The sequence below is a fragment of the Gymnogyps californianus genome, chromosome 5 (genome assembly GCF_018139145.2).
Source record: "Gymnogyps californianus isolate 813 chromosome 5, ASM1813914v2, whole genome shotgun sequence".
Lineage (NCBI taxonomy): Eukaryota > Metazoa > Chordata > Aves > Accipitriformes > Cathartidae > Gymnogyps > Gymnogyps californianus.
The window spans coordinates 27,818,075-27,845,785 of NC_059475.1; the positions used below are offsets into that span (position 1 = coordinate 27,818,075).

Genomic DNA, 27,711 nt, shown 5'->3' on the forward strand with positions numbered 1-27,711 from the left:
GATTGTGAGGGGGTCAGAAGTTTTGTAACGGAGTACCACATTTCCTAAATCCCACCCTCCTCCTCCAGCCCTGGATTGGGAACGGCATTGCAGGGAGGGCAGCAAAGAGAGAAGAGGGAGTGCGAGTTCACAGCCCAGCGCGGTAGGGCCCAACACCCTGCTCTTGACAGCTTTTGGGATCATGATGATGATAGAGGCAGAAACTGGCAGGAGATTTGGGTCAGCTCCAGTGTTGCCTGCTCTGAGTGCAGCACACGAGAGAGGACGAAGAGTCCTGTTGGCTTTAGCAGACATTAATCCAGTGGGAGCAGAAGGGGGGCTATGCCCTGAGCTCAGCTGTGGGTCCCAGCAGGCACATCTAGGGAAAGGGCTGACCCTGAATGGGATCCCTGGCAGCACAAAGGCCAGAAGAGCACCTTTCTAGGGAAACAGGAGGGAAGAGCCCTTGGAGGAACTGAGGAGCATTAGAAAGACAGGATGGAGAAGCAGGGTTTGTGAGAAAAAGGAGGAAAACCAGGAAAGGGGAGGGAAAGAAAATTTGTAGAGGTTGGAGAGGGGGGGAATAGAGAGAGAAGAGTGAGCTGAGGCAGAGAGTTCTCGGCAGAGCCCAAAAAGTAAAGTGAAGGACAAATAAGGGTGCTGGGCTAAGAGTGATATGGGAAGGAGGCATGGCAGGAGAAGCAAAGGAAGAAAGGAAGGTTTAAAGTGATGCTGAAAGCTTCACCTTACGAGGTCACACTGGCATTTCTGAGCAGGCAGCCCTGTGTTTGAGTACCTTTCCCCTAATGCATCTGCTGTGCCAGCACAAACACGGTGTGGGGGCAGCAGCTGTGTTATGAAAACGGCCCGTGACTGAGCCATCCACACCCACTCCGGAGTACTGCATGGGCTACACTGGCTCCACAGGCTGGAGGGTGAAGCATGAAGGCTGACAGGTGCTTCCACCAGTGCAGCTCAGCAGACAGGTCCCAGGCCACCACTTATGCCCAGTACGTTAAAACACAGGCTAAAGGGGTCCAACAGCACCACTGCTGGCATCTTCCACTGCTACCTGGAGTACCTGTGGCACGCAGGTCAGGGCTGAGTGATAAAGCCAGAAGTGAGCCCGTACTTCTTCCTTCCAAACTGTGGGAGACTCAAGGACCTGCTGTTTGCCACAGCCTCCTCTATGTGCTTGGGGACCAGCACAAGGGGGAAAAACTCTCCCAGAAAACACTGTTTGCAGGTTCCCCCCATGCAGATGCAGGAGCTTTAGAACATGCAAATCAGCAAATGCTCTGCATTTGCTGCCTGCAAGCCCCTCACTCCTCATACCCAGTCTGCACTGCTGCCTTGCAAAGAAACATCCCTTTTACTGTGCCCCCCCCGCCTTGGAGCCAGGAGGCAGCACGATGCCTGCATTCTGATGGGCAACACGCTGGCAGCATCTGACGTTTTTGCCACCAAACCAGAAAGGGGGCGGCAGATGGGGGCAGTGTCCGAGGCACATCTCTCACCTCCCGTACGTTCCGGGATCCTGACTCCCTGAAGGAAGGTTTGCAGCGGAAATTTATCTGTAGATTGAACACACATGAGAGGAATCAGTAAAACCATCACACCTGAAGGAAACCTACTGGAGTTTACTCTACTACATTAGGCCTAGACCCTCTGGAGATGTTCGGTGCTTGCCGCTAAACCCCTCACATCTCTCTGTTACTGAACAAAATGGGGCCTAGGGTCCCAGTCACGTCACTAGATACTCCTTTTGGTATTGTCTCCTCAGAAGACTCCTCTTTGCAATGACACATTGCAGTTCCCCATTCTTCTTGTGTTTCACTACCCAAGAGGAAGGGCTGCCCAGGAAAAGGCTGTTACAGCTTTGCAAGCCACAGAGAGGGCTTAACAGGCTCTACTCACTTTCTCCAGCTGTTCGATGCAGGGTGTATGCACTACGATCTTGCAGGCTGCACACTTACGCCTGGAAAGAGGTTTTTGCTGGAGGATGAGAAAAGGGGAGGAAAAACATGCATGTAAATAGCAGTGTTCAGAGGCTGGCAAGCTCAGCCACTCTCATCACACCTCCTTCATATATTTCAGGATGCAGAACAAGTCCCATAGGAAAGTTAGATACAACCTAGACTCCTTGCAAGTGAAGGGATCTAAGCATATGCCTAGAGCAGATGCTCTCAAGTCTGGGACAGAGCAGGGACGTGCTCTCCCGCTGTCCTGTCCTGCAGTCCTTGGCCTCTTCTGACACTGCCTGAGAGCACCATGGAAGCTGGTCTGGGAGGCACCTGCAGGGCTCCCACGGTAAGCCCCATGGGCAGGCACAGGATGGCATCAGTGCTCCGCGTCCTGCACCACAAGCAGGACTGAGCCTGAAAGCTGGGAGGGAGGACTGCAGCAACCCTGTAAGATCAGTGCTGCCCGCAGGGTCAGGAGGCAACAAGCCTGGGTCTCCAGCGCTCACTTTTCTCCTCTATTGAAAGGTCTTGGATGCAGATTGTCCCTCTAAGGCTGTGGGATCCCAACAGCCTCTCCCTGGAATATCATCGTATGACCTCCAGGCAAGCGGCAGCTGGGGGAGTCAGGTTCCCATTGCAAACTGAGCACCAGCACTGGCAGAAATTGGTGACGCAGCCCTCCAGCACGCAGAGGTAGGAGGGACACGCTCCCCACCTTGGCAGCCCCCACACCCCCGCACGTCCCCCAGCAGCAGCAGCAGCAGCAGCAGCAGCAGCAGCAGCAGCAGCAGCAGCATGGCCTTCGCGGCCTCCCCGCCGGGTGGCAGCACAGCCCGCGCCTGCGGCCCTTGCCGGGGAGGCGGGTGACCCCAGGTGACTCACCAGCAGCTTTGCCATACAGTTCTGCTCCCCAACGTAGCAGAAGTCCCCAGAGACATTCGTCTCAAACCAGATGTGCTCCCCATAGACTGCAGTCTCCTGAAAGGCACAAGACAACACGTTTCTCTGAGAGCACACCCAGACAGGCATTCGAGCCCCTAAAATGCTTTGTGTGAGGGACAAGATACTGGACAACGCTGGGGGGTGGGAGGTTGGAGCTAGGTGCAGGCCAGGAGACAAGATGCACAGAACAGCCAGGGCCAACACCTGGACAGAGGAAACCTCACGAAGCTGCTGCCATGGCCCACCTGTTGGAAACGAGAGGGCCCCAGGAAACTGACCTACAGCACACTTGCAGTGTCCTGCACAGGGGAGCTGCTTCCATCATCCCCTGAGAGGAGGCATCGGGGCAAATTCAATGCAGGGGACCCTCCTGAAACACCTTCTGTTCTATGACCTCAGGGTGCAGCTTAAAACCTGCCGGGCTTTGCCCGCAAAGGAGCAGGGGCTTGCTCCTGTTGCTTAGCCCCAGCCACCAGAAGACCTCGGCTGCCAGGAGTAGAAGAGCTGGCACTGGAGTAGCGATGCCATCCTCCCAGGAACCACCTGTGCCTGCACAGCCTCTCCTTGCAGCATCAAGGGGTGCTGCCAGCAGCACAGACGCTGGCACCAGCTGGTGGCAACGGCAGAGGCCATAAATGTGTCAAAGCTGAAATCACCTGGGAAGCCTCAGCCTGGGAAGAGCCTGCTGCTTCTTGGCCAGGAGCCCATTCCATGCAATGCCCAGCAAACCACGCTACAACTTACGCTCCAGTCCACAGTGCTGCGTATCTGCCTCTCAGAGTCGCTCCTCAGGGCTAGCGCAGGGTTTGGCTGGGCTACCACGTGCTGGAGGCTGGACTTGGCAATAGCTTTCCTGGAAGACACAGGAGGGCTGGCTATTAGATCAGGGGAGGAGGAATATGTGCAAAGCACAATCTGCTTCCAGGATGGATGGTGAGGCTGAAGCAGAAAAGCATCCTCAGGACCAAGTTGCTGGAAACGAGGTGAATCTCCAGCACCACTGGCCGAGGAGTACCCACTCCTGTAAGGCAGCCCTGTGGGATGAAGAGGTGCTAGCCACATCGCTGACGGCTCAGCTAAAGACACCCTGCACCTGGCAAAAGGCACAGCCTGGGCCTGCTGGGTCAAAGCCCTCAGGGATGACAGGTCCATTGCAAAACAGCGTGGGACGCTCCACCGAGCTGTGGTGGTGGGGCTGCCTTTGCAGGGACAACCCAGAGCCCTTGCCCCACAGAGGCTTCCCACAGCTCTCACATACCAAGGCACCTCAGAGCCTCAGGCATTTTTGGGGACCAGCACAACTGGCCGGAAAAAAAAGCAGCTGTTTGTTTGGGGCTAGCAAGCTTCTCCCAGATGTGCTAGGATGGAGCAAAGGAGCAGCAGAGCCAGCCAGCTGGAGAAAGTATGCATCTCCAGCCCACAACCAGGCCTGCCACCTCCCTCCGGCCCCAGGCTCGGAGGAGGGGATGCCCGCAAGCCCCCGGGGCTGCACCAAGAGCATCAGAGGCAGCGCCGGCCCAAGTGGGAGATGCTCAAGGGACACGAGTAGCACTGCAAGACACCGATGGCAGCCAGGGCCAATGGCACCGAGCCCCTTCCCTCCTTCCCCACCGAGCCTGGGTCTGCACCCAGCCTCCCCTCCCTGAGGCGTTGCCTGCTTGCACACCGCCGCCATACATACAGCAGCCGGGGGTTCCAGCCATCCGGGGCGGCGTGGCGGGTGGGCTCCGGTCCCAAGCACTCGGGGAGGGCCGCAGAGGGGCACCCGGCTCTGGCCGCCCCTGCGCAAGGCTGGGCCAGTAGCCGTGGGTGGCCGAAGGGGAGCTGCCCGGGCCGGGGGGTGTCGCTGGAGCGGCGTCGCTGGCTGAGGCGGCGGTATCGTCCCGGCAAGCCGTAGGCAGCCCGGCCGCACATGAGTTCGGTGGGCAGGCGGTGGGAGGAGGCACGCCGCAGGCAGCGGGGGCCCCGCGACAGCAGCCCAGTCTGGAGTGGCCGCAGCCGGGGCAGCATGGCCAGCCACCTCTCCTCGGCCCACCGCTTGCGCCGGCCCCACTCGGCTCCCGCCACCACGCCGACGCCGCCATCCTCCGGAGACTCGGATCCGGAGCTGTCGGTGCGGGGCGCCCCATCGCCCTCCTCTCCGGTGGGGATGAGGCTGGCCAGGAGGACGGAGGGACCCACCAGGTGGGCGTCGATGGCTCGCGCCCAGCCCCCGTGCTTCGTCTGCACGGCAAACCTGGGGCTGAGGCAGGGCGGCGTGGTGCTGGAGCGGCGGCGGGGCCCAGGGTGCCGGGGCAGGCCCAGGCAGGAGAGGGCTGGCAGCGGGGTGCCCGAGCCGCGGCGGCGCTGGGCCAGCGAGGCGGAGGGCAGCCCCACCTGGGAGCGCCGCCTGGCCTTGCCCGTGGGCACGGCCACCGCGCTGGTGCGCCGCAGCCCCTTCCTCCCAAAGTGCCGCCTAAAAAAGGTTTCCATTGCACCCGGACGGTGGCTGTTAACACAGAGACCACGAATTAAATAGGCTCCCCCGTGAGTCCCCAGGCCAGGCTGCGGTGGTCAGGGCAGGGGACGGGGGAATGGCAGGGGACAGAGGGCAGGAGCGGGGGGCTGGGGGGGACACGGACATGGCGATGCCACCTGGGGTGCGCGGCAGGGCTGGGACCCGCGTCCTGAGTAGACGCACCGCTGGGGCTCCTGCTCCCCACAGCTCTCCCACTCCTTGAGTTTCACGGCTTGGCCCAGCGTGCTGTGATGGCAGGGCAGGTGTCACTGCCTGGCCAGGACCCTCTGCATCCCCTGCTGACCACTGTGGGATTGGCAGAGGCCCTGCACCCTGAGGTGCCGATCAGCCCAGGCGACTGCTCCCACCACTCTCCTGGTGCTGGTCCACCTGGTTTCCCCACAGGAACCGCTCTGGCTCAGCACCAGCCCCACCAAATTTGCAGCAAATTGAAACTAAGCCCTTGCAAATCCTAAAGAAGAAAACCAACCGGCCAAGTAAAAGCAGGGCAGGCAGATTTGGTAGAAGCTGGCTGGGAGAGCTGGAGGCTGGGAGAGCTGGGAAAATCATCCCATTCGTCCTGCGCAAAACTTCCCTCTCCTGGTGGAAAGAGCTTTACTGGGGCTCTCGAGCTTTCTCTGCCCAGCCCTCAAAGCTTGACAGGCTGCCTGGACGTTGCAGCAGTCCATGGAAAGCCCCAGGCCACAGGTGGAAGGTGCTGCAGCAGTTTCAGCACTGGCGGCTTGGCATGCAAAGGCTGGACTGGAAGGGGCTGAATCTGGCTAGCTCCAGCACTCCCCTCCTCCAGAGCTAGTGCTTCACTTCCCACCCTCCAGCTGCTGCCTCTCTTCAGCCGCTAAATAGAGAGGATTTATATGAGGGCAACTCAAAAAAACCACCAAGACCCACAGTTTGGTAGAAGCAAACTTCCAGCTCTTCAATTGGTCCCAAGGCAGGGGACCCTAGATCATGGCAGCCTGCTGGCACACACAAGCCACCACTGTCACTCTCAACAATTTCCATGCTGTACAAGACAGTTCCTCTACCCATCACAAGGGTACAGGCATGCCGCTCACCACTGCACTAAGACTGGCATCTGCTCCACTTGCTTCTACCTTCCTCCCTTCTCATGCTCTTTTACACGCTTGCAGGTCAGCAATACCAGACGACCTTCAGGAGAACACCCTGGCCCAAATCCCCACTGCCCCAAGGCCCACACAAACACGCAAATTTGTCAGAAGCTTCCCTTTTTGTTTGGGAAGTGCATGTAAGATGGGACATATGTGTTATTTTCTGGACCACAAACTGGAGCTTTTGCTTAGTGCTTGTAGCGCAAGCAACCCATTGGGCTGTACCTCTATTTCTTTTAGATGAGTACAAAGCTGAGTTTGTATTTTTGGAGAAGGCCAGGCTTGGTTTGGTCTCCTCCAGCCTGGTAGGCAAGGAAGCCAGCTCTTTAGTTTCTACAATCTCCTTGCCATGCCTGTACTCAGTAACGTAGCACAAGGAGGGAAGGAAGGACAACAATGCCCTCCAGAGAGCAGCATCAGGGCAGCTAAAGCCTGGTTGAACTGAAAGCAAAAACAAAGTGCCACCTCCTCGGAGGGATTTCTCAAGTCCCACCACAGTGAGCAATGCAGGTACTTGGTCACCAGCAGGTTAACTATCACACCATTGAGGCCCTTGCAGCTTTGCTGAGGGCAAAAGCACGTTTTGCTGATCACCCTGCTTCCAGCCTGTCCCCGACACTGTAGTGCTCCATTCCTGTCCCTTCTCCCCATCGTCTGCAGGATGATGCACAGTAAATTGCATCATTACCAACAGGTGTTAAAAATCGTCTGAACAAATAAAACGCGTTAAAAAACCCAACAGAGGACACTGCCTGGGCGTCGCACACTGCAGCAGACCCTTTTTGGCTGGCTTTAGCTGCTGGGGGAGACGTACTGTCCAGCTACATCCCGAATGAGCTGAACGGATGCTCCCTCCTGCCCCAGATATTCCACTAGCATGAAGCTGCTGTACTGCATGCTGAGCTGCTGCTACAGGCAGGAAGATCTCTCAACACAGCTTCCTTCCTTTTTGCACCACAGTCTCGTGAGGAAATCTGCTAGAACAACCTTGGCTTGACATTTATGTTTGGGTACTAACTGATTACGGCCCTTTTTATCTTCAGGGCTGTCTGCAAGTGGAACATGGACTCACACTCCAGCCACCAGTGGTGAAATTATTACCAGGCAATCATCTGACAGTCCACAACAGCAGCACATGGCAGCTCAGATATGATGGGTGAAGATATCCCCATCTCTTGCAACTTACTTCCAATCTGAGCTCCAAATGGTGTATCGTAGGTGTTGAGAGCTGCTGCTGGCGGAGCAGATGGACAGACTGCCGGGGTGCCCAGGGTTGATGTGCATAAGCAGAGCTGCGTGCAGAGCAGCCGGGGAACCACGCACCAGGCTGAGAGGAGCCTGAGAGGAGATAAGCCCTGGAAGCCCCTGGGCTAACACCAGCACATCTCTGGGATCTTCACTGTTTGTCGCTGAGACAAGACGGAGAAGAGCCGGCACCTGTGGCTGCTCTGCAGACTGCATCACTCGGCTCAGTTAGGTAAGGAGGCTGGATGGAGGCTGCCTGGCATTTGCAGGGTGGGAGGGAAAGGAAGTACTGCTGCACGCACTAGGATATCAACTCTACTTACGAGCAGCTATGCACTATCATTTCAATCTCCTGTGAATGAGGAAGGAGACAGCAGCTCTGGTCTGCTCATGATCTGCAATCAGAGCTCATGGGAGGTGTTTTTTTCCTAACCCGACCTCTCAGAGCTCCTCAGCCTCCTAAGCTCCCTGCCTGGCATTGGTGGGCAGAGATGCTGCTGAAGCAGGAACGTGTCCCAGAGCGTAGGCAGGCAGCAATGCTGTCCTTGAGAGCTGGGGGAGGAGGGGGCTGCTGCAGGAAGCTCCCTGGGCACTCAGAGCAAGCTGCAACCTCTTACTCTGAGGACAGAGCTAACCTCGGTGGCAGGATCTAAATGCCCTTGGAAAGTCAAGCAGGGATTGAAGAGGAAAAACTTGCATCTCCTAACTTCAGTGGACACAGAACTTGTAGATCAGCTGATATGGAGATCCTGCTCTCCGGACAGCCAGCAGCCATCCCTCCTGTGGTGGTGGCAGCTCCAAAACCAGACAGGCTGACTCCTAGGACTAAACATGCAGTGTCCCTCAAGGCATAGGCTCTGCCCACATCAGCAGGAGCTTCTTGATATTCAGCTCCATTATTCTGCTTTGCTTCACTAGCCTCAAGCAAACTCCCATGTACCACACTGAACAGGCCCTCTGTGCCCTTAGACATGTAAAGGGATGCTGTGTGATACGCCTGCTCAGCCCTTTACGTTATTATTCCCTCTGTCCCTCCAGCAGCCTGGTCTATTCCTGCCAGCACCCAGAAGCAAGAGAGATCCCAGGTTACCTTCATACAGTGCCAAATCTGGCACCCCTCTCCTGGCACCAAGGATGGCAAGAGGACCCTAGTGCAGAACACCACTGGCAGCACAACGCACAAGCCTTGAGCCCTAGAGAAGTCTGGACTTGAAAAACACCACCAGCTCCTCCCGACCTTTCAGCAAACCTCCAGTTAGTCGACTGGAAAGCATTTTTTCCAACCACGGGGCTACAGCAAGAGAAATGAGTCCAAGAGTGTCGCCCTGCTCCGTGACGAGCGCCTGTCCTGATGGCAGCTGGCTGCGTCCCTGCGTTCTGGCTTGCTGTGGGTGCTGGGGAGCTGCTGCAGCACCGGAGCTGGCAGCGTGCAAGCAGGAGCCCGTTTCAGTTTACAAGCTGTCTTCCCCTGGCAAGGACGCTTGACTTGCACAGCTCAACCACAGGGAAAATGTGTTATTAATAGCCACCCCTGCGCGACACCAAGATCTCCTGAGCTTCTGCCTCTCTGTCTCCTCCCTGCCAGGACACTGGAGGGACCGAGGGACAAAGAGCCCAGGAGCCCACCCAGAGAGCTGCTGCTCATCCCCACCCCGCTGACATACCACCACTTGCCTTCAGCCTCGGTTTCCATCACAAGCTCGCACCCCTGCCCCTCCTTTCAGTGCTCTGACAATCTTCCCATGTACACTGCCGTCCCTGCACCACCTGTGCTGAGATCCTGTCCCTGTTCTCCTGTCCTGCTCCCAGGCATCAGTCACTGACCTCTCCTCTCCCTCGGGCTCCTCAGCCAGCCCTCTCCAATGCGCCATGAAGAGCAACCTGCACAGATGAGGTCTGCTGAGGAAGTTGCCCCCGTGCCAGATGGGGAAGGGAGCACGCTGGTCAAGACGTGGTGCAGCCCTCAGGGCTTTGGTTGCGGTGAGGTGAGCAGTGAGCAGCAAGTTCCCAAACTGCGCAGTTTGTTTCTACCCAAAATTTCCATTTCAGCTGTAATCTCTCCTACATCATGCGAATAAAACAGAGTCAGGAGCTCCTCCGTGCTGGGTCCAGCATGAGCAAGGAGATGCAGCTCCCCCCAGCACAGGGGTAAGGAGGCTCCATCCAAACCACGAGCCTTTCAAAGCATTGCAAGGGGTGAGCTACGGGCTGTGCTCTCCTTCTATTTTAGGATTCATTCATTTGACCTACTGCAACAAGTGCCACTGCCTACATGGGCCACAGCACCTCACTCCCAGGCTCCCAAGCTGCAAGAGCATGGCATTCCCAGGGCAAACCATGGCCAAGGACATCCTCAGGTGTACTGTCACGCTCATACTGTGGAGGAGGACATTACTGCTGCAACCTTAAGGTTGCCCCTCCAGGCTGCAGAAGGCAGTTTCTGGACTTGCAGGGCCAGAAACAGAGAAATAGAAAAAACAGAAATAGAGGGGAACAGGTCCCCACCTATCTCTCAGTGAGCCCCGGGGCTGATGCAGAGGACTTCAGACCTCCCTCCTAGTGAGAAAGCAAGGCAAGGGCTAAGAAACTGGCTGGTGGTCACAGGCACACAGCTGCAGAGGATCTCCTCCCAGCCCTGAGGTCTCTGCACGTGCAGCCCCAGTGACCCTCTCTGCAGGGAGCTGTGCAGAGGCCCCTGCCAGCGCTACTGGGCACGGACAGCGAGAGCAAGACACCCCTGGCAACATCTAAGGGCTTTGCTAACTTGCTCAGAAGCCTGTCAGTGCTACTAGGCACTTTGGTTGACCAACCTGGAGGCCGCAGGACTGCACTGCTTCACAAGGAATGGGCAGCTACGTCAGTTTGGCCTCTTTGTACCCATCTTGCACGTGGCCGAGAAAGAGCACAACTCGCAGCCTCCTGCTCCAACACATACACACCTCTGCTCCACAGCGTCGCAGCAGTGCCAGCGCTGTGGACCCAATGCAAATACCCTGACACACCCCAGACACGAAAGGGTAATGGGATACCCGCACTTGATGGTCAGGAGCAAAACTCGCCCACGGGCTTTATTTCAGGGGACAGGAATTTCACGGCACACCCCAGCTGGCAGGGACAGCTCAGCATCACCAGTTCAGCATCACTTCTGACTGCTGGTGCCCTCGGCGGATCACCATGCAGTCCACACCAGGGATGAGACACAGCCACTAACTTTAACCCCACACCATTTTGTGGGTATTCACACTCTTTCGGGAGCTGGGGACGCCACACGGAGGAGATGCAGCCTCTAAGCCACCTTCTTTGAATGAGCAAGGCAGGGGGACAGATGCAGCACCAGGGACCAGCAGCTGCCTTGCAGGGGGGCTGTAGGCAAGGCAAAGAAACAAAACACCACAGCTTTGCAGCTTGTCATGGGAAGCTTCTCCAAGGGGCAAAGCCAGGTGGAAGGAACTATCCAAGGCCATGCAGCAACCTGAGCACAGTCCCCACTGCCTGGCCCTGCCTCTATCAAGGCAAGGCAAAAGGGATCAGCCATCCCACCCTCCTGCCTGGGCCTTCACAAGAAAATGCTCTCAAGTTCGGTTTGCTGGGAAGAGCAGGGGCTGGGAGCAGAAGGGCCTGAGACTTTTTTTACAGTTCCTAGCATAACCCCCACATCCTTCTGGTGGCAGCTCCGTCCCACCTCTCCCCGTCCTCTGCACGACGCCCTGGTGCCACCTCCCCTTCACCGCCTTCTCAGGGCCAACCTGAGATGTGCTTTAAGGCACTTCTGCCAGACTAGCTCAGACCCTCCACTTACGCTTCATAAAGTCAAGAGTTTGCCAGCCCTAAGGCTCAGAGTAATGTTCCCATTACAACAATGTGATTTCCTTCCCAAAATCCATGGAAGACAGTGTTTTGTCTTAATTTAAACCAAAGCTGTCTCCTTGGAGGCTCCTGGGCTGACTCTGGGTGTTCATATCCCTTGACAACTTTCCACCATCATAACATTATGAAGTTTATTTGCCACTACAGTAAATAATCTGCCTCCTGGTTATCAAGAAACCTGACAGCACTGATTTAAACAATCTGTTCCTGTGTTTGGCTGGGGAGCCAAACGGCAAGACTGACAGCCTCAGGCAGCAAATTAACCAGGGATGAAACGCAGAGGGTGAGCCACCACCATCAGTGTGCTGGGGCTGAGGCAGAGCAGGGGTCGGGGGAGAGGTCGGCCATGCAGTTTCTATTTTGGTCCCATCAGCAGGACCAGCGATGCAGGCTGGGAAGGACTTTGAGAATTTCTTCTCTCTCTCTGAGCTCCCTTTGCAGAGCGACATGCATGAAGCAAAGCGGCAGGGGGGGCTCAGCAGGGCACCCCAGCAGTTTGGGTGCCCAGCTCATGGTTTCTTTAGCAGATTCCCATCGTCCTCCCCAGGGCTGGTCCCCTCCTTCAGTACGCACAGCTCTGCACCTCCCGTAGAGGAGGGACATGATGGATGTGCTATTTAAAGGAAGGCCAGTCCCACAGCCCAGCTGTCTGATCCAAACTCCCCAAGCAGCCCCAGAGTGTTCCCCCTGTACATGGGGACAACATCCCAGCATGGTGCTGCCCTAGGCAGGGCGACACGCAGTGTCTGCCCAGGGCAGCAGCCCCAGGGAAGAGGCGATGAACTCGGCGTAAAGATAAAGCTGCAGCGTGGCAGATGCAGAGCACAGGCAGCAGTTCCCAGGGCTGGGAAGTCTTTGGACATCCCAAAGGCATGCAAAGACCTTTGCACCTCCCAAAGCAAAGCAGAGACAGCCTCAGGCACTCAGCTACAGGCACTGATAACAGAAAGATGGGAGCCACATGCCTCCCTCCAGCCCACGGCAGGGATTGGGAAGGGCATCCCACTGCTCCCAGCAAAAGTAGGGCACCTCACTGCCACCAGCACCAAGGGAGATGCCAGGAGCCTGTCCTGCTTCCCTAAACTATCGCAGGGCAAAGCAGCCAGGGTCCAGGGGTCCCAGCGTGGCACAGGCTGGCTCCCCACGCCGCTGTCCTCTGCCACCTGCAGATTTCCCACTGCCATCCCCATGCCACACAGGCTGGCAGGATGCAGCCAGTGCCATAACAGGCAGCAAACTGGGTGGCTGGAAACGCAGTTCTGGCAGGGAAAACGTCTGCTGTCCTTCCAAAGGGGAAACAACAGCCAGGTGCCACCGAGTGTCATGGCAGCTGTGTTTCACAGAGCCCTCGCCTCAGCCCCAGGGACTACTCATAGCCCTACGGGCTCGCTCCAGCCTCCAGGAGCAAACACAGCTCAGCAGGAGCAAGGTTGAGGGTCTCGGGGATGACTCAGGGGTCTGCCTCACCCTGCCTTTCCCCAGCAGGATGGGACCTGGTAGCTGCTCAGACCATACCCACGAACTAAGGGCTGGCTCCCCCGGCCCCCTCCCATCCCCCGCCCAGCACAAACAAAAGCAGCAAAACGTGGGGGACGAGGTGGAAGAGGAGGAGGAGAGAAGGGGAGAGCGTGGGGAAAAGCCCCCGTGACCTGATCCGGAGCGGCGCGTGGGTCCCTGCAGGTGCCGAGCGGGTGGCGGTGGCCGCGCAGCAGCGGCGGGCCAGCCCTCCCCAACCAAGTCCTAGTTTGGAGAGCAAGCGCTCAGCTTCTCCCTCCGCCTCCTCCCCGCGCTGCAAACCCTGACAGCGCTCGTTAAAATAACCAACTGCACTTCCTCTCCGAGCAGCCCCGAGGCCGGCTCGCCCCCGGCCGGAGGCGCATGCACCAGAGGGGGCCCAGAAAGAGAGGGGTCCCCCCGAGCGCCCAGCTGCCCTCCGATCACCCAACTGCAGCTAGGGGATGCCACCACTTCCCTCTGAGCAGCAAGAGGAGGATAAGGGGAGGAACCCGCCGAGGCGGCGATTCTCTCCCACCTCCTTGGGACCTCGATAAAGATAAAGGGGTTTGCATGGCTGATGAGAGCCGAGCCGCCTGCCATGGAGAGCCTGTGTTCGTGCACAGGAGGTAACTTGCTCCTGAGTTACGGACAGTGTCTGGTCCAGGTGGGCTCCACAGACATCTCAGGAGCTTTTTACCTCTCCTTGTTGCTGCAACCCCCCCATGGGACCTCTCGCAGCCAGGCTGGGGAATTCCCCGTCACGCTTTGCTGCTATCTGGGTCCCCCAGCCGCCCCCAGGGACCTGCTCCTGGCCGAACACAACCCAGCTCCCTTTTGGGGCCACAAAACCCATCTCCGCTTTGGCCTTTGCAGAGTGAGGAGGGGGGGTCACGCCGAAGGCCACAATGCCTGCAAAGCGTGAGTCACCAGCTATTGTTATTTTGGTCATTTACTTGGTGATGGGAGCCGATAGCCACGCACGCGGCCGTAGTGAGTCAGCGCGGGCGGCTGCAGCTGGGACCTCGTCCTTTCACACCCTGCCTCCTCCTGCCTGCCCCTTCCCCTTGCCTACATGTCACAGCTAAAATTAGACAGGGAGCTCTTCTCCTCTGTATGTAGGAGCGTGCGTGCGTTTGGACCGTGCCCAGTGCTCCTTGGGGCCTGGAGAGAGACTACAGTACAACGATCATAACAAAACGTCAGAGGAGGTTGCTGCCAGCGCAGCGAAGGCAGCCAGCTGCCTTCCCCGATGGATATCTTGAAAGCGGTTCACAGGAAACCATTAACCAGAGGGGAGCCAGGCCCGAAGGCTGAGCTACTGCCACCGCTGCCATCTCTGTCACGGCAGAAGGAGCGAGTGGCCTTTGTGAAGCGGCGGGAGCCAGAGGTGGGTAAGGACACATGAGCAAACCTCTCCACTGCCAAAGCTGCTGCGGGGGTTGCGTTCAGCTCTTTTCTCACAGTGCCAGAGGGGAAGGGGAGCTGGAGATGCCCAGGGCAGGCAGGAGGAGATGTTCACCCCTGCTCAGCCCTCTCTGCCCTCAAACCCAGCAGCTGCTGAAGGATGGAGGGCTCTGCCCCTTTCCCTACACAGGGTACATGTCCTTCAGACTTCCCTTCCCAGTGCCAGGAAAGGGCCAGCTGCCACTAGCAGCTGAGCAGGTCCCGGCGTCCTTGCAGCCCCAGGGTGGCCACGGTGCCAGCTTGACCACAGGAGGAGGAGAGGCTCCAGAAAGACCCCTAGGAACAGTCCCCAGTCCATTGCTGTTAAGACCCACTTACTGGGATTGGAAGGATGTTTCATCAAAGAGGAAATTAAAATCATGCCACCCATTCAGAGCAAAGAAGCCTGGTAAGAGATATGTGCGGTTCCTCCCCAGCCCCATCTCCAGCTAGGGGAGCGCGTCTCTAACTGCCCCGTGCCCACCCTGCCCTCCCTGCCCCCCACGGTCTATGCACAGCACAGACCCCCGCTGACACCGCCTGCTGCTCCTCACCCCCACCACAGTCCCACCTCCCTCCTGGGCCGGCAGGACCCGGATTTGCAAATGGAAACAGCCCAGAGGGATGCCCAGGGTGGATTCTAGCTGGTCCCAAAATCCCTTCCAAGTCAAGCAGACCAGCAAGAGACCAGGTCACTGGTTCTCCAAGTCCCTTTCCCAGGAGGCAGCGGGAGCGGGAAGCCCAAGAGCCCTCTCTCCTCAAGCCAGCCATGTAAACCTTCCTGCTGCCGTTCTCCTCCTCCCCCGTGACTTACTAAGCCCTCACCCTGCAAACATGCACACAGACGAATGGGCGGCAAGGGAGACCTTCAGCTCCCTGTGCTGCTGTCACAGGTTTCAGTCTGCTGTGTTCAGCAGAAACCGCTGTTCCGAGCTGAGAGGCTCCCTAGCCCCACACAGCCCTGAGCAAGGCTTTCCAAGTGAGGAGACCCTGGTCCCACGCACCTGAAACCACACCACAGGTGGCAGCCCCTGCAGGTGTCTGCAAGGGGGGGACGGCTCAACATCCCTGAGAAACCCAGTCCCCAGTGATCTCCCCCCTCCCCCCGCAAAGCCTGAGGCTAAGACAGGAAAGACACCTCCTATTTCTGCATCCCAAGCCTTCATTGTGACCCTGTGACTAAGCAAAGCGCATGCCGACTTGCGACCTGAAAGGCATTTGTTGGTTTAACTGTGACCCTGTTACTGATATCAGGTCTGATCTTTGGTTTCACTTTTTCACCTCATGGCAGCGAGCTACTAAGTCTTTTTCTCCCTCACCTCATGTCAAAATTAAAGTAACTCCTTTTAGCAATGTTAAATCTATCACTTCTTGGTTTTGCCAAATGTCAGCTTGTCCCTCTGCTACAAATGGGAGGGCAAGAGAAGTTGATTTTTTTTATCCTCCACCCTCTTTGTTCTAAATGCCCTCAGCCCATCTGCTCTTACGTGCTTCCTTTTCTTCTCTCATCCTAACATCCCCACATCTGCCAGCTTCTGCAGCCTCACCGACAGACTCTTTTCTCCCACCATTCTTCAGAGAGGAGATCGAAGGGGAAGAGGCGCTGCTGGTGCAGAGAGTGACCACTCTCCCCCTTCCCAGCACGGGGCTAACACTTCGCTGCAGACCGGTAGCGCAGGACTGCCTCACTCTGCTCCCCAAGTTTCTCTGCTCCCACTCCCACAGGGTGACACCGGGTGCTCCAGAGACCACCGGAGCGAGGCGAGCAACCCGTGCTCCAGGTGCAGAGGTTGGGCGGGTGCCATCGTGCAGCTCCGAGTGCTACCAGGACATGCAAGCCTGTGCAGTGGCGAGCTGGCTAACAGCTGCCTTGGGTGGAGGTTTGCCTCGGCTGGAGGTTTGCCTCTGAGCATTGGCCAGCCCGCGGCAGCGGCTAAACAAGTTTAAGCCAGCAAGCTCACCAGCCGCTTCACCCATGGCAGCTCAAAAAAAAAGCTCCACGTGGATGCTTTGCAAAGCCCTCCCTTGCAGAAGAGAGGAAAGCAAAACCAGGAGCGAGGCGACAAGGCCAGCAACCCTGCAGAGGGGACATGCCACAACACCCAGCTGAAGCAAGCCCCAGGGAAAGGGCCAGAGCTGCACAGCAGAGCGCCGAAGAGCTCAAAGGAGCGACCGTGCCCTCTGGTGTTCAACCCACGGCATTTTGGGCCTCTCCAAACCCCATCCGCCTCCCCTGTGCGGAGCACTAACCAGCCATGCTGCCTCTCGCCCCTAACACCTCCAACCACGGGACTCCCAAGCGGCACTGGGACACAAGACTTTTGTGTCTACAAGATCAGGCAAGCTGGAGACCGAGCGGGAAACTCAGAAAGGCCCAGGACACCGTGCAGATGGGGTGATACCCAGAGAAACCATTTAGCAGAAGCCAGGAAGCAGCAGTCCTCAGTGAGGGTCCTTCACTGCAACGCTTCTGCGCGGCACTTGCACAAGTGCAGCCAAATCCTGATCAGGCTGATGTGCTGCTCCACAAAGACCATGGCGTAGGGAGCCTGGGAACAGGGCCTGGGACTTGTCCCTACCTCCACATCTCCTCGGGAGCACTTGTGAGCCCCCAACACCATGGCTAGCCTAGGTATTGGCTCCCACACAGCAACTATGTCCCAGCAATCGTGACTGCCTCCCAGGCCCTGGTTTCCCACCATGTCTGGCAGCCCCAGCCCTAGTGAACTTCAGGCTGCTTCAGCCATTTGGCTAAACCACCCTCTGGGCGTTGTCATCTTAGCTCTTCAAAGCGCTCAGCATGTACAGGGTCTAGGTGCTATGGCCCTCACGCCCACAATGGCTAGGACATGGAGGAGGAAGACCTCAACTCACCTTCACCCCAAACACCAGCAAAATGAGGGCTGCCACGTTAGCCGATGAAAGTCCGGCAGCAAGCTGCCCTCTAGAACAAGGTTAGTGACACAGGCAGCAGGCAGGCAGCCTGGCTTTTGGCGGCCTTGGTTAGTGCAGACACAAGAGGGTGACGTGGGGCAAGACGTGGGTGGGAGGGAGGAGAGCTCTTGAGCAGAAACGTTGCAGCAGCTGCTGGGACTGCACAGCCTGTGCAAGCCAATAAAAATACCACGTACTTATACACCGCCGGCCGGTGCTTTATCCTCCTGGATCCCCATCGGCCGGGCTGGCTGCCCTGGAGACAAGGGAAGACACCTTTGTGGGGCAGGTGGAGTCTAGGGACACAAAGAGAGTGGTCAGCAAGCCCTCCCCATAAACACGCCTGGCAGCCCGGCACACAGCACCATCCTCCCTCTCCACGGCTTTGCTGCCCCGGTGCCATCCCTCCACCCTGCACGCTCTCCCCACGGCCTCGGCGTTTGCAGAGCCCAGAGGCCCCAATGGCACCCACACCACCGCCCCTGCTGTCAGCTGTGGAGGTCAATGCAGGCAACATGCCCATGGAGCTGGGGTCAGCAAGGCCGTTTCTCCCTTCGGAGCCAGTCACTGAACATCAAGCACCACAATCTGGCTTCTGGGACGCTAATCCAGCCCAGTCCAGAGTCACCTCCAGCCCGACCCAGTCAGCTGCAAGAGCCTAAGGGTGCCCAGGCCCTGCACCTCCATGAGGTGCACGAGTCAGGGACCAGGGCCAGGATGGCACAGAGAGGGAGCCCTGCTTCCCTCCCTCCTCCCCTGCGCCGGCCCAGCTCCTGGCAGCCTTCACCTCGACCGCTGGGTCCGGGCATGGATTTGAATTTCAAATAAATCATGAAGGCACTTGCCAAGCTTTGCATGGAGGAGCATTGTTTGGGCAGGGCAGCTCGCCTGCTCCCAACCCTCTGGCCCCTGCGTGCGGGCACCGAGCCCTGGGAGCCCCGACCCACCACCAGCCAGGGGACAGGGAACAAAGCTCTTGGTGACCCAGCACAGAGGGGGAGCACCTTTCTTGGGACCTCTCTGACACCCGCCCCCACCACATCTGCTTCCTCCGCAGTTCAAACAACAATAAAACTTGTGGGCGGGTAACACGGTTGTTCGAGCCCAGGCAGGGGGTCCTTGCTGGCAGCCTCTGCCAGAGCATCTCCTGTCCCCAGGTCAACCTGTAGCCCAGCCAGGAGCCAGGCTGGGGAGCAGAGTGCCTCCGACCATGCATCCTGGCAGCTCTCACAGGACAGGAGCTGCACTGCCTCTTAATCCCGCCATCTGCCAGCCTCCGACGGGTGCAAAATCCCTGCAGAAAACATCCCTCCCTGCCACATTTCAGCGGCGGCAGCTGCCGGGTGCCTGCCACCAGAGTGCCCCACGCCATGTCCCCTTGCGTGGTGACCTTGGGCTTGGGCGGTAAGAGGCTTAGTGCTGGATCCAAGCGGCTCCCGGCCAGGGCCGGGGCGGCAAGGCAGGACGAGATACAGATAATCTGATTGAGAGGGAACTTTCACATGGAGAGGCCGGGACGTGGCCAGCCGCACGGCTCCCCACTCCCTCTCCAGGCTGGCTATGAGCCGTGCCTGGAGGCCAGGAGCCCAGGAGGAGGCTCCGATCTGTCTTAGGTACTTTTGCCCTGTGACTCTCCATCCTCATCCCGCCGGTGAGTCCTGCCCCAGAGAGGAGGTGGGACCCCCCCAGCCAGGGGGTAGCGGGCAGGAAGGAGTCCCCCCGCTCTCTGGCTCCGGATCCACACCTGGGCTGCCAACGGTAAGCGAGGGACAGGCTGTTCTGGCACCCACGTTTCCTGTGGGAGCCGAGCTGCGCCAAAACGAGGGGAAAACCCTCTGCAACGAGCCTCTTCGTTAGCTGCCCTGACTTCCTGGGACAGCCAGCCAGCGGGGACACGTGACTTTCTGCAAAGCCACAGCATGTTTCGGAGACGAGGCTGCTCCCGCCCCGCAGAGAGCCAAGCTGCAGCTGGCGAGCAGGGGAAGGGAGATGGGGTGAGTGGAGCTAGGGAAGGAGCGAACGCCGACCTCTTCCCTGCTGGTGCTGGGTGGGATTTTCACGCCTCTCTGGCTGGGAGCCCCCCATAGGGCTGGGACTGGGCTGCGGTGCGGCTAAAGCCCGCCACGAGCCGGCATCCCGCGGTAATGCCAGGGGAGCGGCAGCAGCAGCTCAGCCGTGCCCACTGGCAGCAGCCGACGAGGCACACTGAAGGCATCTCCCACCGACGCGGGGCACATGGAGGACAGGGTGGCAGGCAAAGAGTGGGACTACCTCTGGCCAGACCTCTGTCTGCCCCCAGAGCAGGGCCTCCCACACCAGTGCCACATACCTACTGCCCTGAACCCACATCTTGGGCAGCATCCCCCAATCCCACAGAGACAGGTCCCCAGCTCCCACTGGTCCCTGCTGGTTGGGCAGGGCTTCTCCGAGACAGAGGATGCTTAGCTCATTTTCCCAGGCCCTGAACCACTGGGAAAGACTGACAGCCATGAGATGGGGAAAGCTCGGGCAGGCTGTTCCCAGGCACAGGAGCAACGGCCACAGGTAGAAACTGGAATTGGCAGCCTAACACAGACAGCACAACCTGCCCAGCAGGCAGGGCTGAGGCAGGAGGCCCATTAACTCCTACTGTCTGAGACAGCAGGGACTGGGAAGAGGTCCTCTCAGTTAGTCCCTGGTGCGATGAGGAAGAGTTTCCCCTGGGGGCAGAGCTCACAGTTAACTACAAAGTTAAGACCCCCAGGCATCAACCCCTAAACCACAGGCAGGAGAACAGTGCCGGGTCTAACACATGCGTCCGGCGTGGACTGGAGGACTCCATCTACCCTGGGTGTTGGCCTGGCCAGCACAGCCTCATTGCTTGCCTTGGCAGAGCTTCACCCTCCACCTGATGTCCTGATGGGGAGGAGAAGAAAGTCTCCCAGCTCCCGAAGACAGACTGCAGCTGCTGCTGGGCCTGCAAGTTGCAACAGAAACACGGGGTAATACCCCTTTTGTAATACTGGAGAGCTGGCCCAGGGAAAGCTCCTGGACTCAGGATCGCAAAGACAGAGGCACTTCTTCCCTCAGAGCCTGGTGCCAGCTCAAGAACCAGCAGGACGGGTTTCCCCTATTTCCACACCTTGTCCATGTCCCCGAGTAGGTCCTGCATCAGAGTCCCTACCTCCAAAAGTCTCCAGCAGAAGCAATTCACCTCCTGCCAGTCCCCATCTCTTCCGAAAAGGATGGTTTATGGGCCCAAGGGTCAAGGAGCCTAAGCCTCAGCCTGTAGCCCTAGCTCTGCTCCTGAGCTCAGCATCTCAAAGTCAGCACCCGTTTATGGGAGCCAGCAAGCAAGCGAACGCATGGCTGAAAGCTAACTCAGAAGCTTCAGCTCACGGAGTCACCTGGGAAAAAGAAACCAGAGCTCCACCGAGAACGGAGCTGGAAGTTATATTCAGAGGCTTTGCCAAGTCTCTGGGGGGACTGTCTGCTCCCCAGGCAAGACACCAGGAAGAGAGAAGGAAATCCTACACTGCATCCCCCACCACCTGCCAGAGCTCAGGCTGCCTTCCACAAGAGCGTCCCCCCCATCCCAGAGGGCTGGCCTCACCCTACGAGCATCTGCTCTTAGTCCCCAGGAGGACCCATGCAATCAAACAGCCCCCCAAAACTTTCCCACCTTGCAACATCCGCGGCTCTGCCTTTCCCCTCTCAATACCGTCTCCTTGCAAAGACCCGTGCCTGCTCCCAGTACCACCCTACCCCTCCGCTGCCCTTCTCTCTTCCCATCGTTTTTGTTCAAAGGAGGGAAGAGGTCCCTTGCCCTCCCTCCTCTCAGCCCCTTGAGGAGATTACAGTGTTTCCTGGAAGGGATGCTCCAACTCTTAAGCAGATTAGAGGTCCTGCCACCTTCTCCAGTACAGGCGCATGGCGCTGCGGCAGCCCCTGCTCTGATCTCGGGAGGGCAGCGGAGCTGCCAGCGGGTGCCCGGGGCTGCAGAGACGAGGCAGGTGGCAGGCAGGGACCATGCTAGGGAGGGCCCCAGCCTCCGGGAGCAGCTGGGCCCCCCCGCACTCTGATCCTTCCCTGCCTCATCCCAACAGCCCCACAGGGAGGCTGCGTTGGCTGCCAACAGGCACGGCTGCTCAGCCTGCCCAGTGCTTCCCCCCCCGCCCCGGCAAGATCAAAAGTCCCCGAGCTGCCCTACGGGAGGTCAGGCCCGGAGCAGAGAGCGCAGAGCAAACATGGCAGCGGGAACAGCTCTCCCAGCACATCCCACCTGCCCTGCAAACAAGCCCAGGTGTCGCCGCAGGGGACAGCTGGGGACTCCCACGGGTGTTGCTGGCCCAGGCCCAGCTAATGCCACCCATCATCACCTGTGAGCTGGATGGGGAGCAGAGGGTGGAAGGTTTCAGAGCTAGAGGCGTGCAAAAGCTGCATGCGTGGAGGAGGAGGAGGATTGCTCAACAGCTAGCTGGCAGCAAGGTGCATTGTGAAAAAGCCTGTCCCGAGGTAAGCGCTGCTCTCAGCCTGCCAGCATGCGGATCGCAAACTTCAGGCTCCTCAACACCATCTGCCAGGGCGCCTGCAGCTTACCCCACCGCACCCCCCCTCTACCGCACCCATGCCAGGGGAAAGCAAACCCAAAGCCCTGCGCCCTGGCTGGACCCACTCACTGGCCAAGGGCCAGCATATTCGAAGGGACACGGCAGTACCCCCCACACAGCAGGGATGGGGAAGGCTGGGCTGCCGTCCCAGCAGCACATCTCCTGCAGCTTTCACATGGGTGTGAGCGTCAAGCTGCAAGAAAGACGGTGACAAGCGACATCCCAGAAAGACGTAGGCGGGTGCTCGGCTCAGTTTCTCGAGTGCCGTTTACCCACACGCCATGCCACCCACAGACCTTCCCTGGGGCAATGGCAGGCGCCCCCAGGCTCGCATGCAGGCTCCAGCGCTGGGCCTGCCAAAAGACCACAGCAGAAAACTTGGTGCCACGCTCTCTGCAGGGCAACCGCCCACCGGCTGCCCCAATGGCGGCTACGCTCCCTGCTTACGCTGCCGCAGCAAGCCCGGCCATCACATGTACCTCCTCTGAAGCGGGATGTGTTAAAGACCCTAAAGCCCACAGGGAAGACCCATTTCAGCATCCCACCTCTCTGGCATGGGGGAGAGCAAGAAAGGGGCTTTGTCCCCAGCACTCACACTCCCTCCCGAAGTACCCCTCGGAAAGGGTAAACTGTGATGTTCACTCACAGCACAAGAAACGGGGCACCTAGGAAGGAAATTTAATCCTAACCACCTATTATCTGATCAGCCCCAATCTCTTTATCAGCCCAATTAAAAGAATTACCCATCCGTGGCCCGGATGCACGTATTGTGCACTTGTCTCCGTCAGCTCTGGAGGCAATTACTCCACCCTCCTGCAAGGCAATTACAAGGTACAGAAATAAGCCCGCTTGCAAAACACAGTGGACTAACGTACCACCAGAGGCCAGAGCTCGGGGGCTCATCCCTCTCTTGCTTCAAATCCCCTCAGGGCTCACCTGCCCTGGGCACAAGTCAGGCTCTCTTGCCATTTTGTGGACCTGTCCCTCGCCTGGCCATGGCCATGCCTCCCGGTGTCGCTGCGGGCAGAGCCCAGCAGCGCGTGCCCATCTTGGGGGGCCTCTCTCCTTGAAGCCGGGGCTCTCCAGAGACTCACCACTGCTAGCAGGCAAGCTCCTGCCCATTGCCTGAGTTTCCTCTAGACCCACCTCCCAGCCACATATGCTCTGGCTAAAGCCCAGAATCGAAGGGGGTGCAAATTTCCTCATCGATGGCTGTTGGAAAGCATTTGGGGGGGTAGGGGCTGGCTGTACTTCTCACCAAAAGAAAATGCAGCGAAGCCTTCCCCCTGCAATTCCCTCAGAGAAGGTGGAACTTCACATCGCCCTCGGCTCCGACACTCAGGTGGGCACGAATTCGGCAGCGTGCATCCAATTATCCTGCACGGCTTCCCACCAAGCCTACCTCCCATGGGTGCGTGTGGGAGCCCCTTCCTTCTTGGAGGCCCGTGGGAATCTCTCCTCACACCCCTGCAGCTCCGGGTGCTGCATTCATCACCCCGAGCCAGAGGAAACTGGGTCCACCGTCAGCGGAAGAAGAGCGAGAGAAGCATCCACGCACCAAACAACCCGAGCGGCATTTCCAGCTGTCCTGGTGGGCATGCTGGCCCCCTCCAGCTCAGCACCTGCTGCCTGTCCCACTTTGCCTCTCCCCCACGTGTCCATGCTGCAGAAGGTTGTTCACACGTGGAGGACTTCCCCTCGGTGTAGGCTCTGATATACTTTTCAGGAACGGCAACCCGAACCCCTGGGAGCCAGAGAGAGATGCCATGCAGTATTTGGGACAGGCCAGAGACTGCCAGGAGCTCCAGGCAGCCACTGCCACCAGCTCTGAAACCAGAGCAGAGGAGAGCACTGCTCCATGGCGGGGTGACCTTGCAAGCCGTCCACTCCCAGCTCCAGCTTGGCTGTGGAGGTTGAAATTGGGGCCTTTCCCCTCCATCCAGCACCTGTGACACCACCTGGGAGCACTGCATCCTGCTTTGGGCCCCCCCGTATGCCAAAAATGCTGATGAGCTGTAGGAAGTTCAGCAGAGGGCCACTGAGATGGTTGGGGGCAGGAGCTATCAGATACAAGGAGAGGCCGAGATAACAGGGGTGGTTTGGCCTGCAGAAGAGAAGGTTAAGGGGGAATATTATTACTGTCTTCAGCTACCTGATGGGAAGGTACAGAGAAGACTGAGCCGGACGCTGCCCAGAGCTGCACAGCGACAACCTGAGAGACAATGGGCACAGGCTGCAACAAGGGAAACGCTGAATAGATATCAGGGAAAAAAAATCCCCAGGAGCTGAAGCATGGGAGCAGGTGCCCAGGGAGGCTGTGCGGTCTCCACCCTGGTGACACTCAAAACTCAACATCAGCAGCCTGATCAAATGTGGCCCTGCTTCGAGGCGGCAGGGTGGACCAGGTGACCTCCAGAGGTCTCTTCAGACCTCAGCTATTCAATGTTTTTACACACCTCTGAATGGCAGGGGCACCCCTTTGCTTATGACGGCTGAGAATCCCCCAAATCCACGAGGCCAACAGCAAGGCTGCGGGAGGCACAAGGAGCCCGGCTGACTCTGGGGAGGAAGTGAGTGAAGCTGGGATCCCAGCAGCTGGAAGCTGGGATCCCAGTAGGCAGCACAGGACCGGCACAGCCATCGCCCTGGCGCTGCAGGACTGCTGGTCTCGCAGCCGAAGCACGGGACGGGTGTGCGGGGATAGAGACAGGCGGTTCTAAGCAGGTGGAAATGAATTCTCCAGAGATGAGGCTCTGACTTCTCCGGAGAGGAGAGTGGGCGCAGCGAGGGCGATGCTTCCCAACTTCCCATTGCTCGTGTCAAGAGCTCAAAAGGAGGAAAACGCAAACTCATCCCCCTCCATCCCCACACCATGTCCCGCATCCCTTGGTGGTTGCACTCAGCCAGTTGCCGACTGTATAACCGGGGTCAGCCCCCTCTGCGGGGCCTGGTGCGGCGGGTTCGGGATGCGGCTGGCTGCTGACAGCTGCCCGGCGGCGGGAGGCTCCCCCTCGGGCGGAGGCGAGGCAGCGGCTCCGCAGCCTCCGTTCAGGATGCTCCAGCCGCCCGTGGCCAGTCCTTGCCCCGGGGGACTGGCCTCCTCCTCCAGCCACCACCCCCCCCCCCCCGCGCCTCCAGGTGCCCAGGCGGCGGGGGAGGCGCTGCCCGCAGCCCGCCCGGCCGGCGGCCCCCGCCGTCCCGCTGCCGGCCGCCCGCCCCGCCCGGTGCTCACCTGCGCCCGAAGAGCTTGAGGCCGGTGAAGCGCTTGTTGCTGTGCCGGCGGCCCAGCGGAGGCGGCGGCGGCCCCCGCTCGGGCTCTGCGCCGCCCGACGCCCCCGAGGAGGCGGCGGTGGCGGCGGCAGTGGAGGGGGAGGAGGAGGCGGAGGCGGAGGGCGAGCCGCCGGGCGGCGGGGGCCGCGCCGCCTCCATGGCCGGGCTCGGGGCTCGGCGCCGCCGCTGCCGCCGCCCCGCGCCAGGGGAGGGGACTGGGGGCGGGCGGGGGGCGGCGCGGCCGGCCGAGCCTCCCGCCCCGCCGGGGCCGGCAGGAAGTGCGGCCGCGCACCGGCGGCCCCGGAGGCCGCGCCGAGCCGCGCCGCCAGCGCCCCCTGCCGCCGCCCGGGCCGCGCGCGGAGCGGGGCTGGGGGCGCCCCGCCGCGGCGGCGGCGGCGGCGGCAGTGGGCCCGGCCCCGTGGCCCGGCGCCCGGTGCTGCCGGCTCAGGAAGTCGAGTGTCAGCCCCGCCGCCGCCCCGCGCTCGGGAAGAGGCTCGGCGGCAGAAGCGGAGCCTCCCCCCTCCTCCTCCTCCTCCTCTGCCTCCCATTGTTCACCGCCGGACGGAGGGGATGGAGCCAACAGCCCCGCCGCCGCCACCGCCCTCTCCGGGGACCGGGAGCCACCGCCGGCCTTGCCGCCGAGGCGGACGCTGCGGCTCCCTGCCCGCGTTTTACCCAGCCCGGCGAGCCGCCTGCCCCGCTTCTCCCTGTCTCCCAGGGGGACCCCTCCGGCTGGGCGGCCGGCAGGCTCGGAGGGCAGGGGCTGCTGGCCCGCTCCGCACGGCTGGCGGTGCTGAGGCTGCCTTCAGCAAGGAAACGCTCTCCCTGCCTGGCAGAAGCGATGGGCAGCCCTCTTTTGCATGGAAAATGAGCTGGTCGTGATGGCTGCTTTCCCCCGCTCCCCCAAGGGTGCCGAGCCAGGCTGAAAGCCAGGGCTGCAGGGGCTGCCCGGGCAGGGTCCCGGCTGCCAGCCCAGCGCAGCTGCTGGTGCTGACCCGTAACCCCCTTGGGGCAGGTCCCGCTGGCCACCTCGAGCACCAACCGTTCCCAGGAGGGCTGGTGGGGATGGGGACACACCTTTCAGCTCCCACCAGCTGCAGGAGGAACCCGACAGCCGAGGCAAAGCCCCGCTGACCCCGTGCACTCGCAGGCTCGGTGTCGAGAGCGCCCGTGCAGCCGTCTGACATCCCCGCTGGGGAGGTTGTGCTGCGCAAGCCTGGTGCTGGCACTGGGAGAAGAGGAGGGGATTGCTGGCGAGGCACTGGGAAAGCACGTCAAGCCTTTCCCCCAACCCCCAAAGCACAGGCTGTCAGCGCCAGCCACAGCACCTCAGTCCCCCAAGAGCAAGAGGAAGGCGGCAGACCCCGGCTCGGCGGGTACCTCGTGTCTGCGTCCCCCGGAGGGCTCTGGGGAACGTCCCAGGAGCGGTGCCGCCACATCTGCCACAGCACGAGCTGATGCGCTCAGCCGGCCCGGGGTTCACTCTCGCTCTTCCTCCCCCGGCGGCCGCTTTCCGGAGTCATCCCGAGGGCAGGTCCCTGGCAGTGCTCCGCCACCCAGCCGCCCGCCTGGGGCCCCGGCTTTGTTTGCACCCTCCACCTGGTTCCTCTCTCTGCACTTCCTGGAAGTGTGAGGGCGGCTGTCATCGCAGCCGGCTGCGCGGCACTCTTCCCCCGGCAGCCCACAGCATGGGGCCACCTCCTCTGCCGGGCCCTCTCCAGAGAAGCCTCGCGCGCACCCTCAGCAAGCAGGAGCACGCCCTGACACGCTGGGCTGCGCACCGAGGAGCCGCACCTCCCTTGCCTTCGAAAGCCCCCAGGCTCGAGACAGCCCCCTCTCCCGAAGCTGCCCTGGCACCACCACGCAAACCGGGCCATGGCGGTGGGGTTGTCCTCCTGCCCACCTGCCCACCCTGTGCCATGCGCATCCTCACCCTGCACGGCACCGCAGCGCTCACAACCCCCCAGCTGTATGCATCCTCCCTGCGCGGCAGGTCTCCAAACACCCTGCGCGGCAGGTCTCCAAACACCCTGCAGCCATGAGCGTCTGCTCACCCTGCGCCAGGGTTTGTGGAAAAGCCACCTGGGTAAGACAGATAGGGGGACCGTGGGAAGCGCAAGCCTCTGGGAGGCTCTGGGCCAGCCTCCAAAGAGCGGAGAGATGGACTGACATTTGTCATCCGTCCCCCGGTGTGGGTCTGCAGGGCAGAGCATGAGCCTGCAGGCTCAGCCTGTCCCCAGCTCCAAAAACCCCAGCTCTTCACAACCAGACACTGCTTGATCTGCTCTGGCTCCAGCAGACCTTCAGATCAGTGAGAGGGTCTGTGGATGGCTTCTGTGCGGCCAGAGAAAAGC

The 27,711-nt window shown here is 59.9% G+C and overlaps 1 protein-coding gene across 1 annotated transcript in view; it reads right to left on the bottom strand.

The window, feature by feature from the left end:
• Positions 1-25,516, bottom strand: part of DGKZ (diacylglycerol kinase zeta) — a 45,578-nt gene extending 20,062 nt beyond the window's left edge. The window contains exons 1-5 of the mRNA XM_050897588.1: positions 25,320-25,516; positions 3,630-3,738; positions 2,826-2,921; positions 1,897-1,974; positions 1,497-1,553 (exon numbers count right to left, since the gene is read on the bottom strand). Coding sequence (XP_050753545.1) covers positions 1,497-1,553; positions 1,897-1,974; positions 2,826-2,921; positions 3,630-3,738; positions 25,320-25,516 — 537 coding nt within the window. The remainder of the gene's footprint in view (positions 1-1,496; positions 1,554-1,896; positions 1,975-2,825; positions 2,922-3,629; positions 3,739-25,319) is intronic.
• Between the last annotated feature and the right edge of the window lie 2,195 nt (positions 25,517-27,711).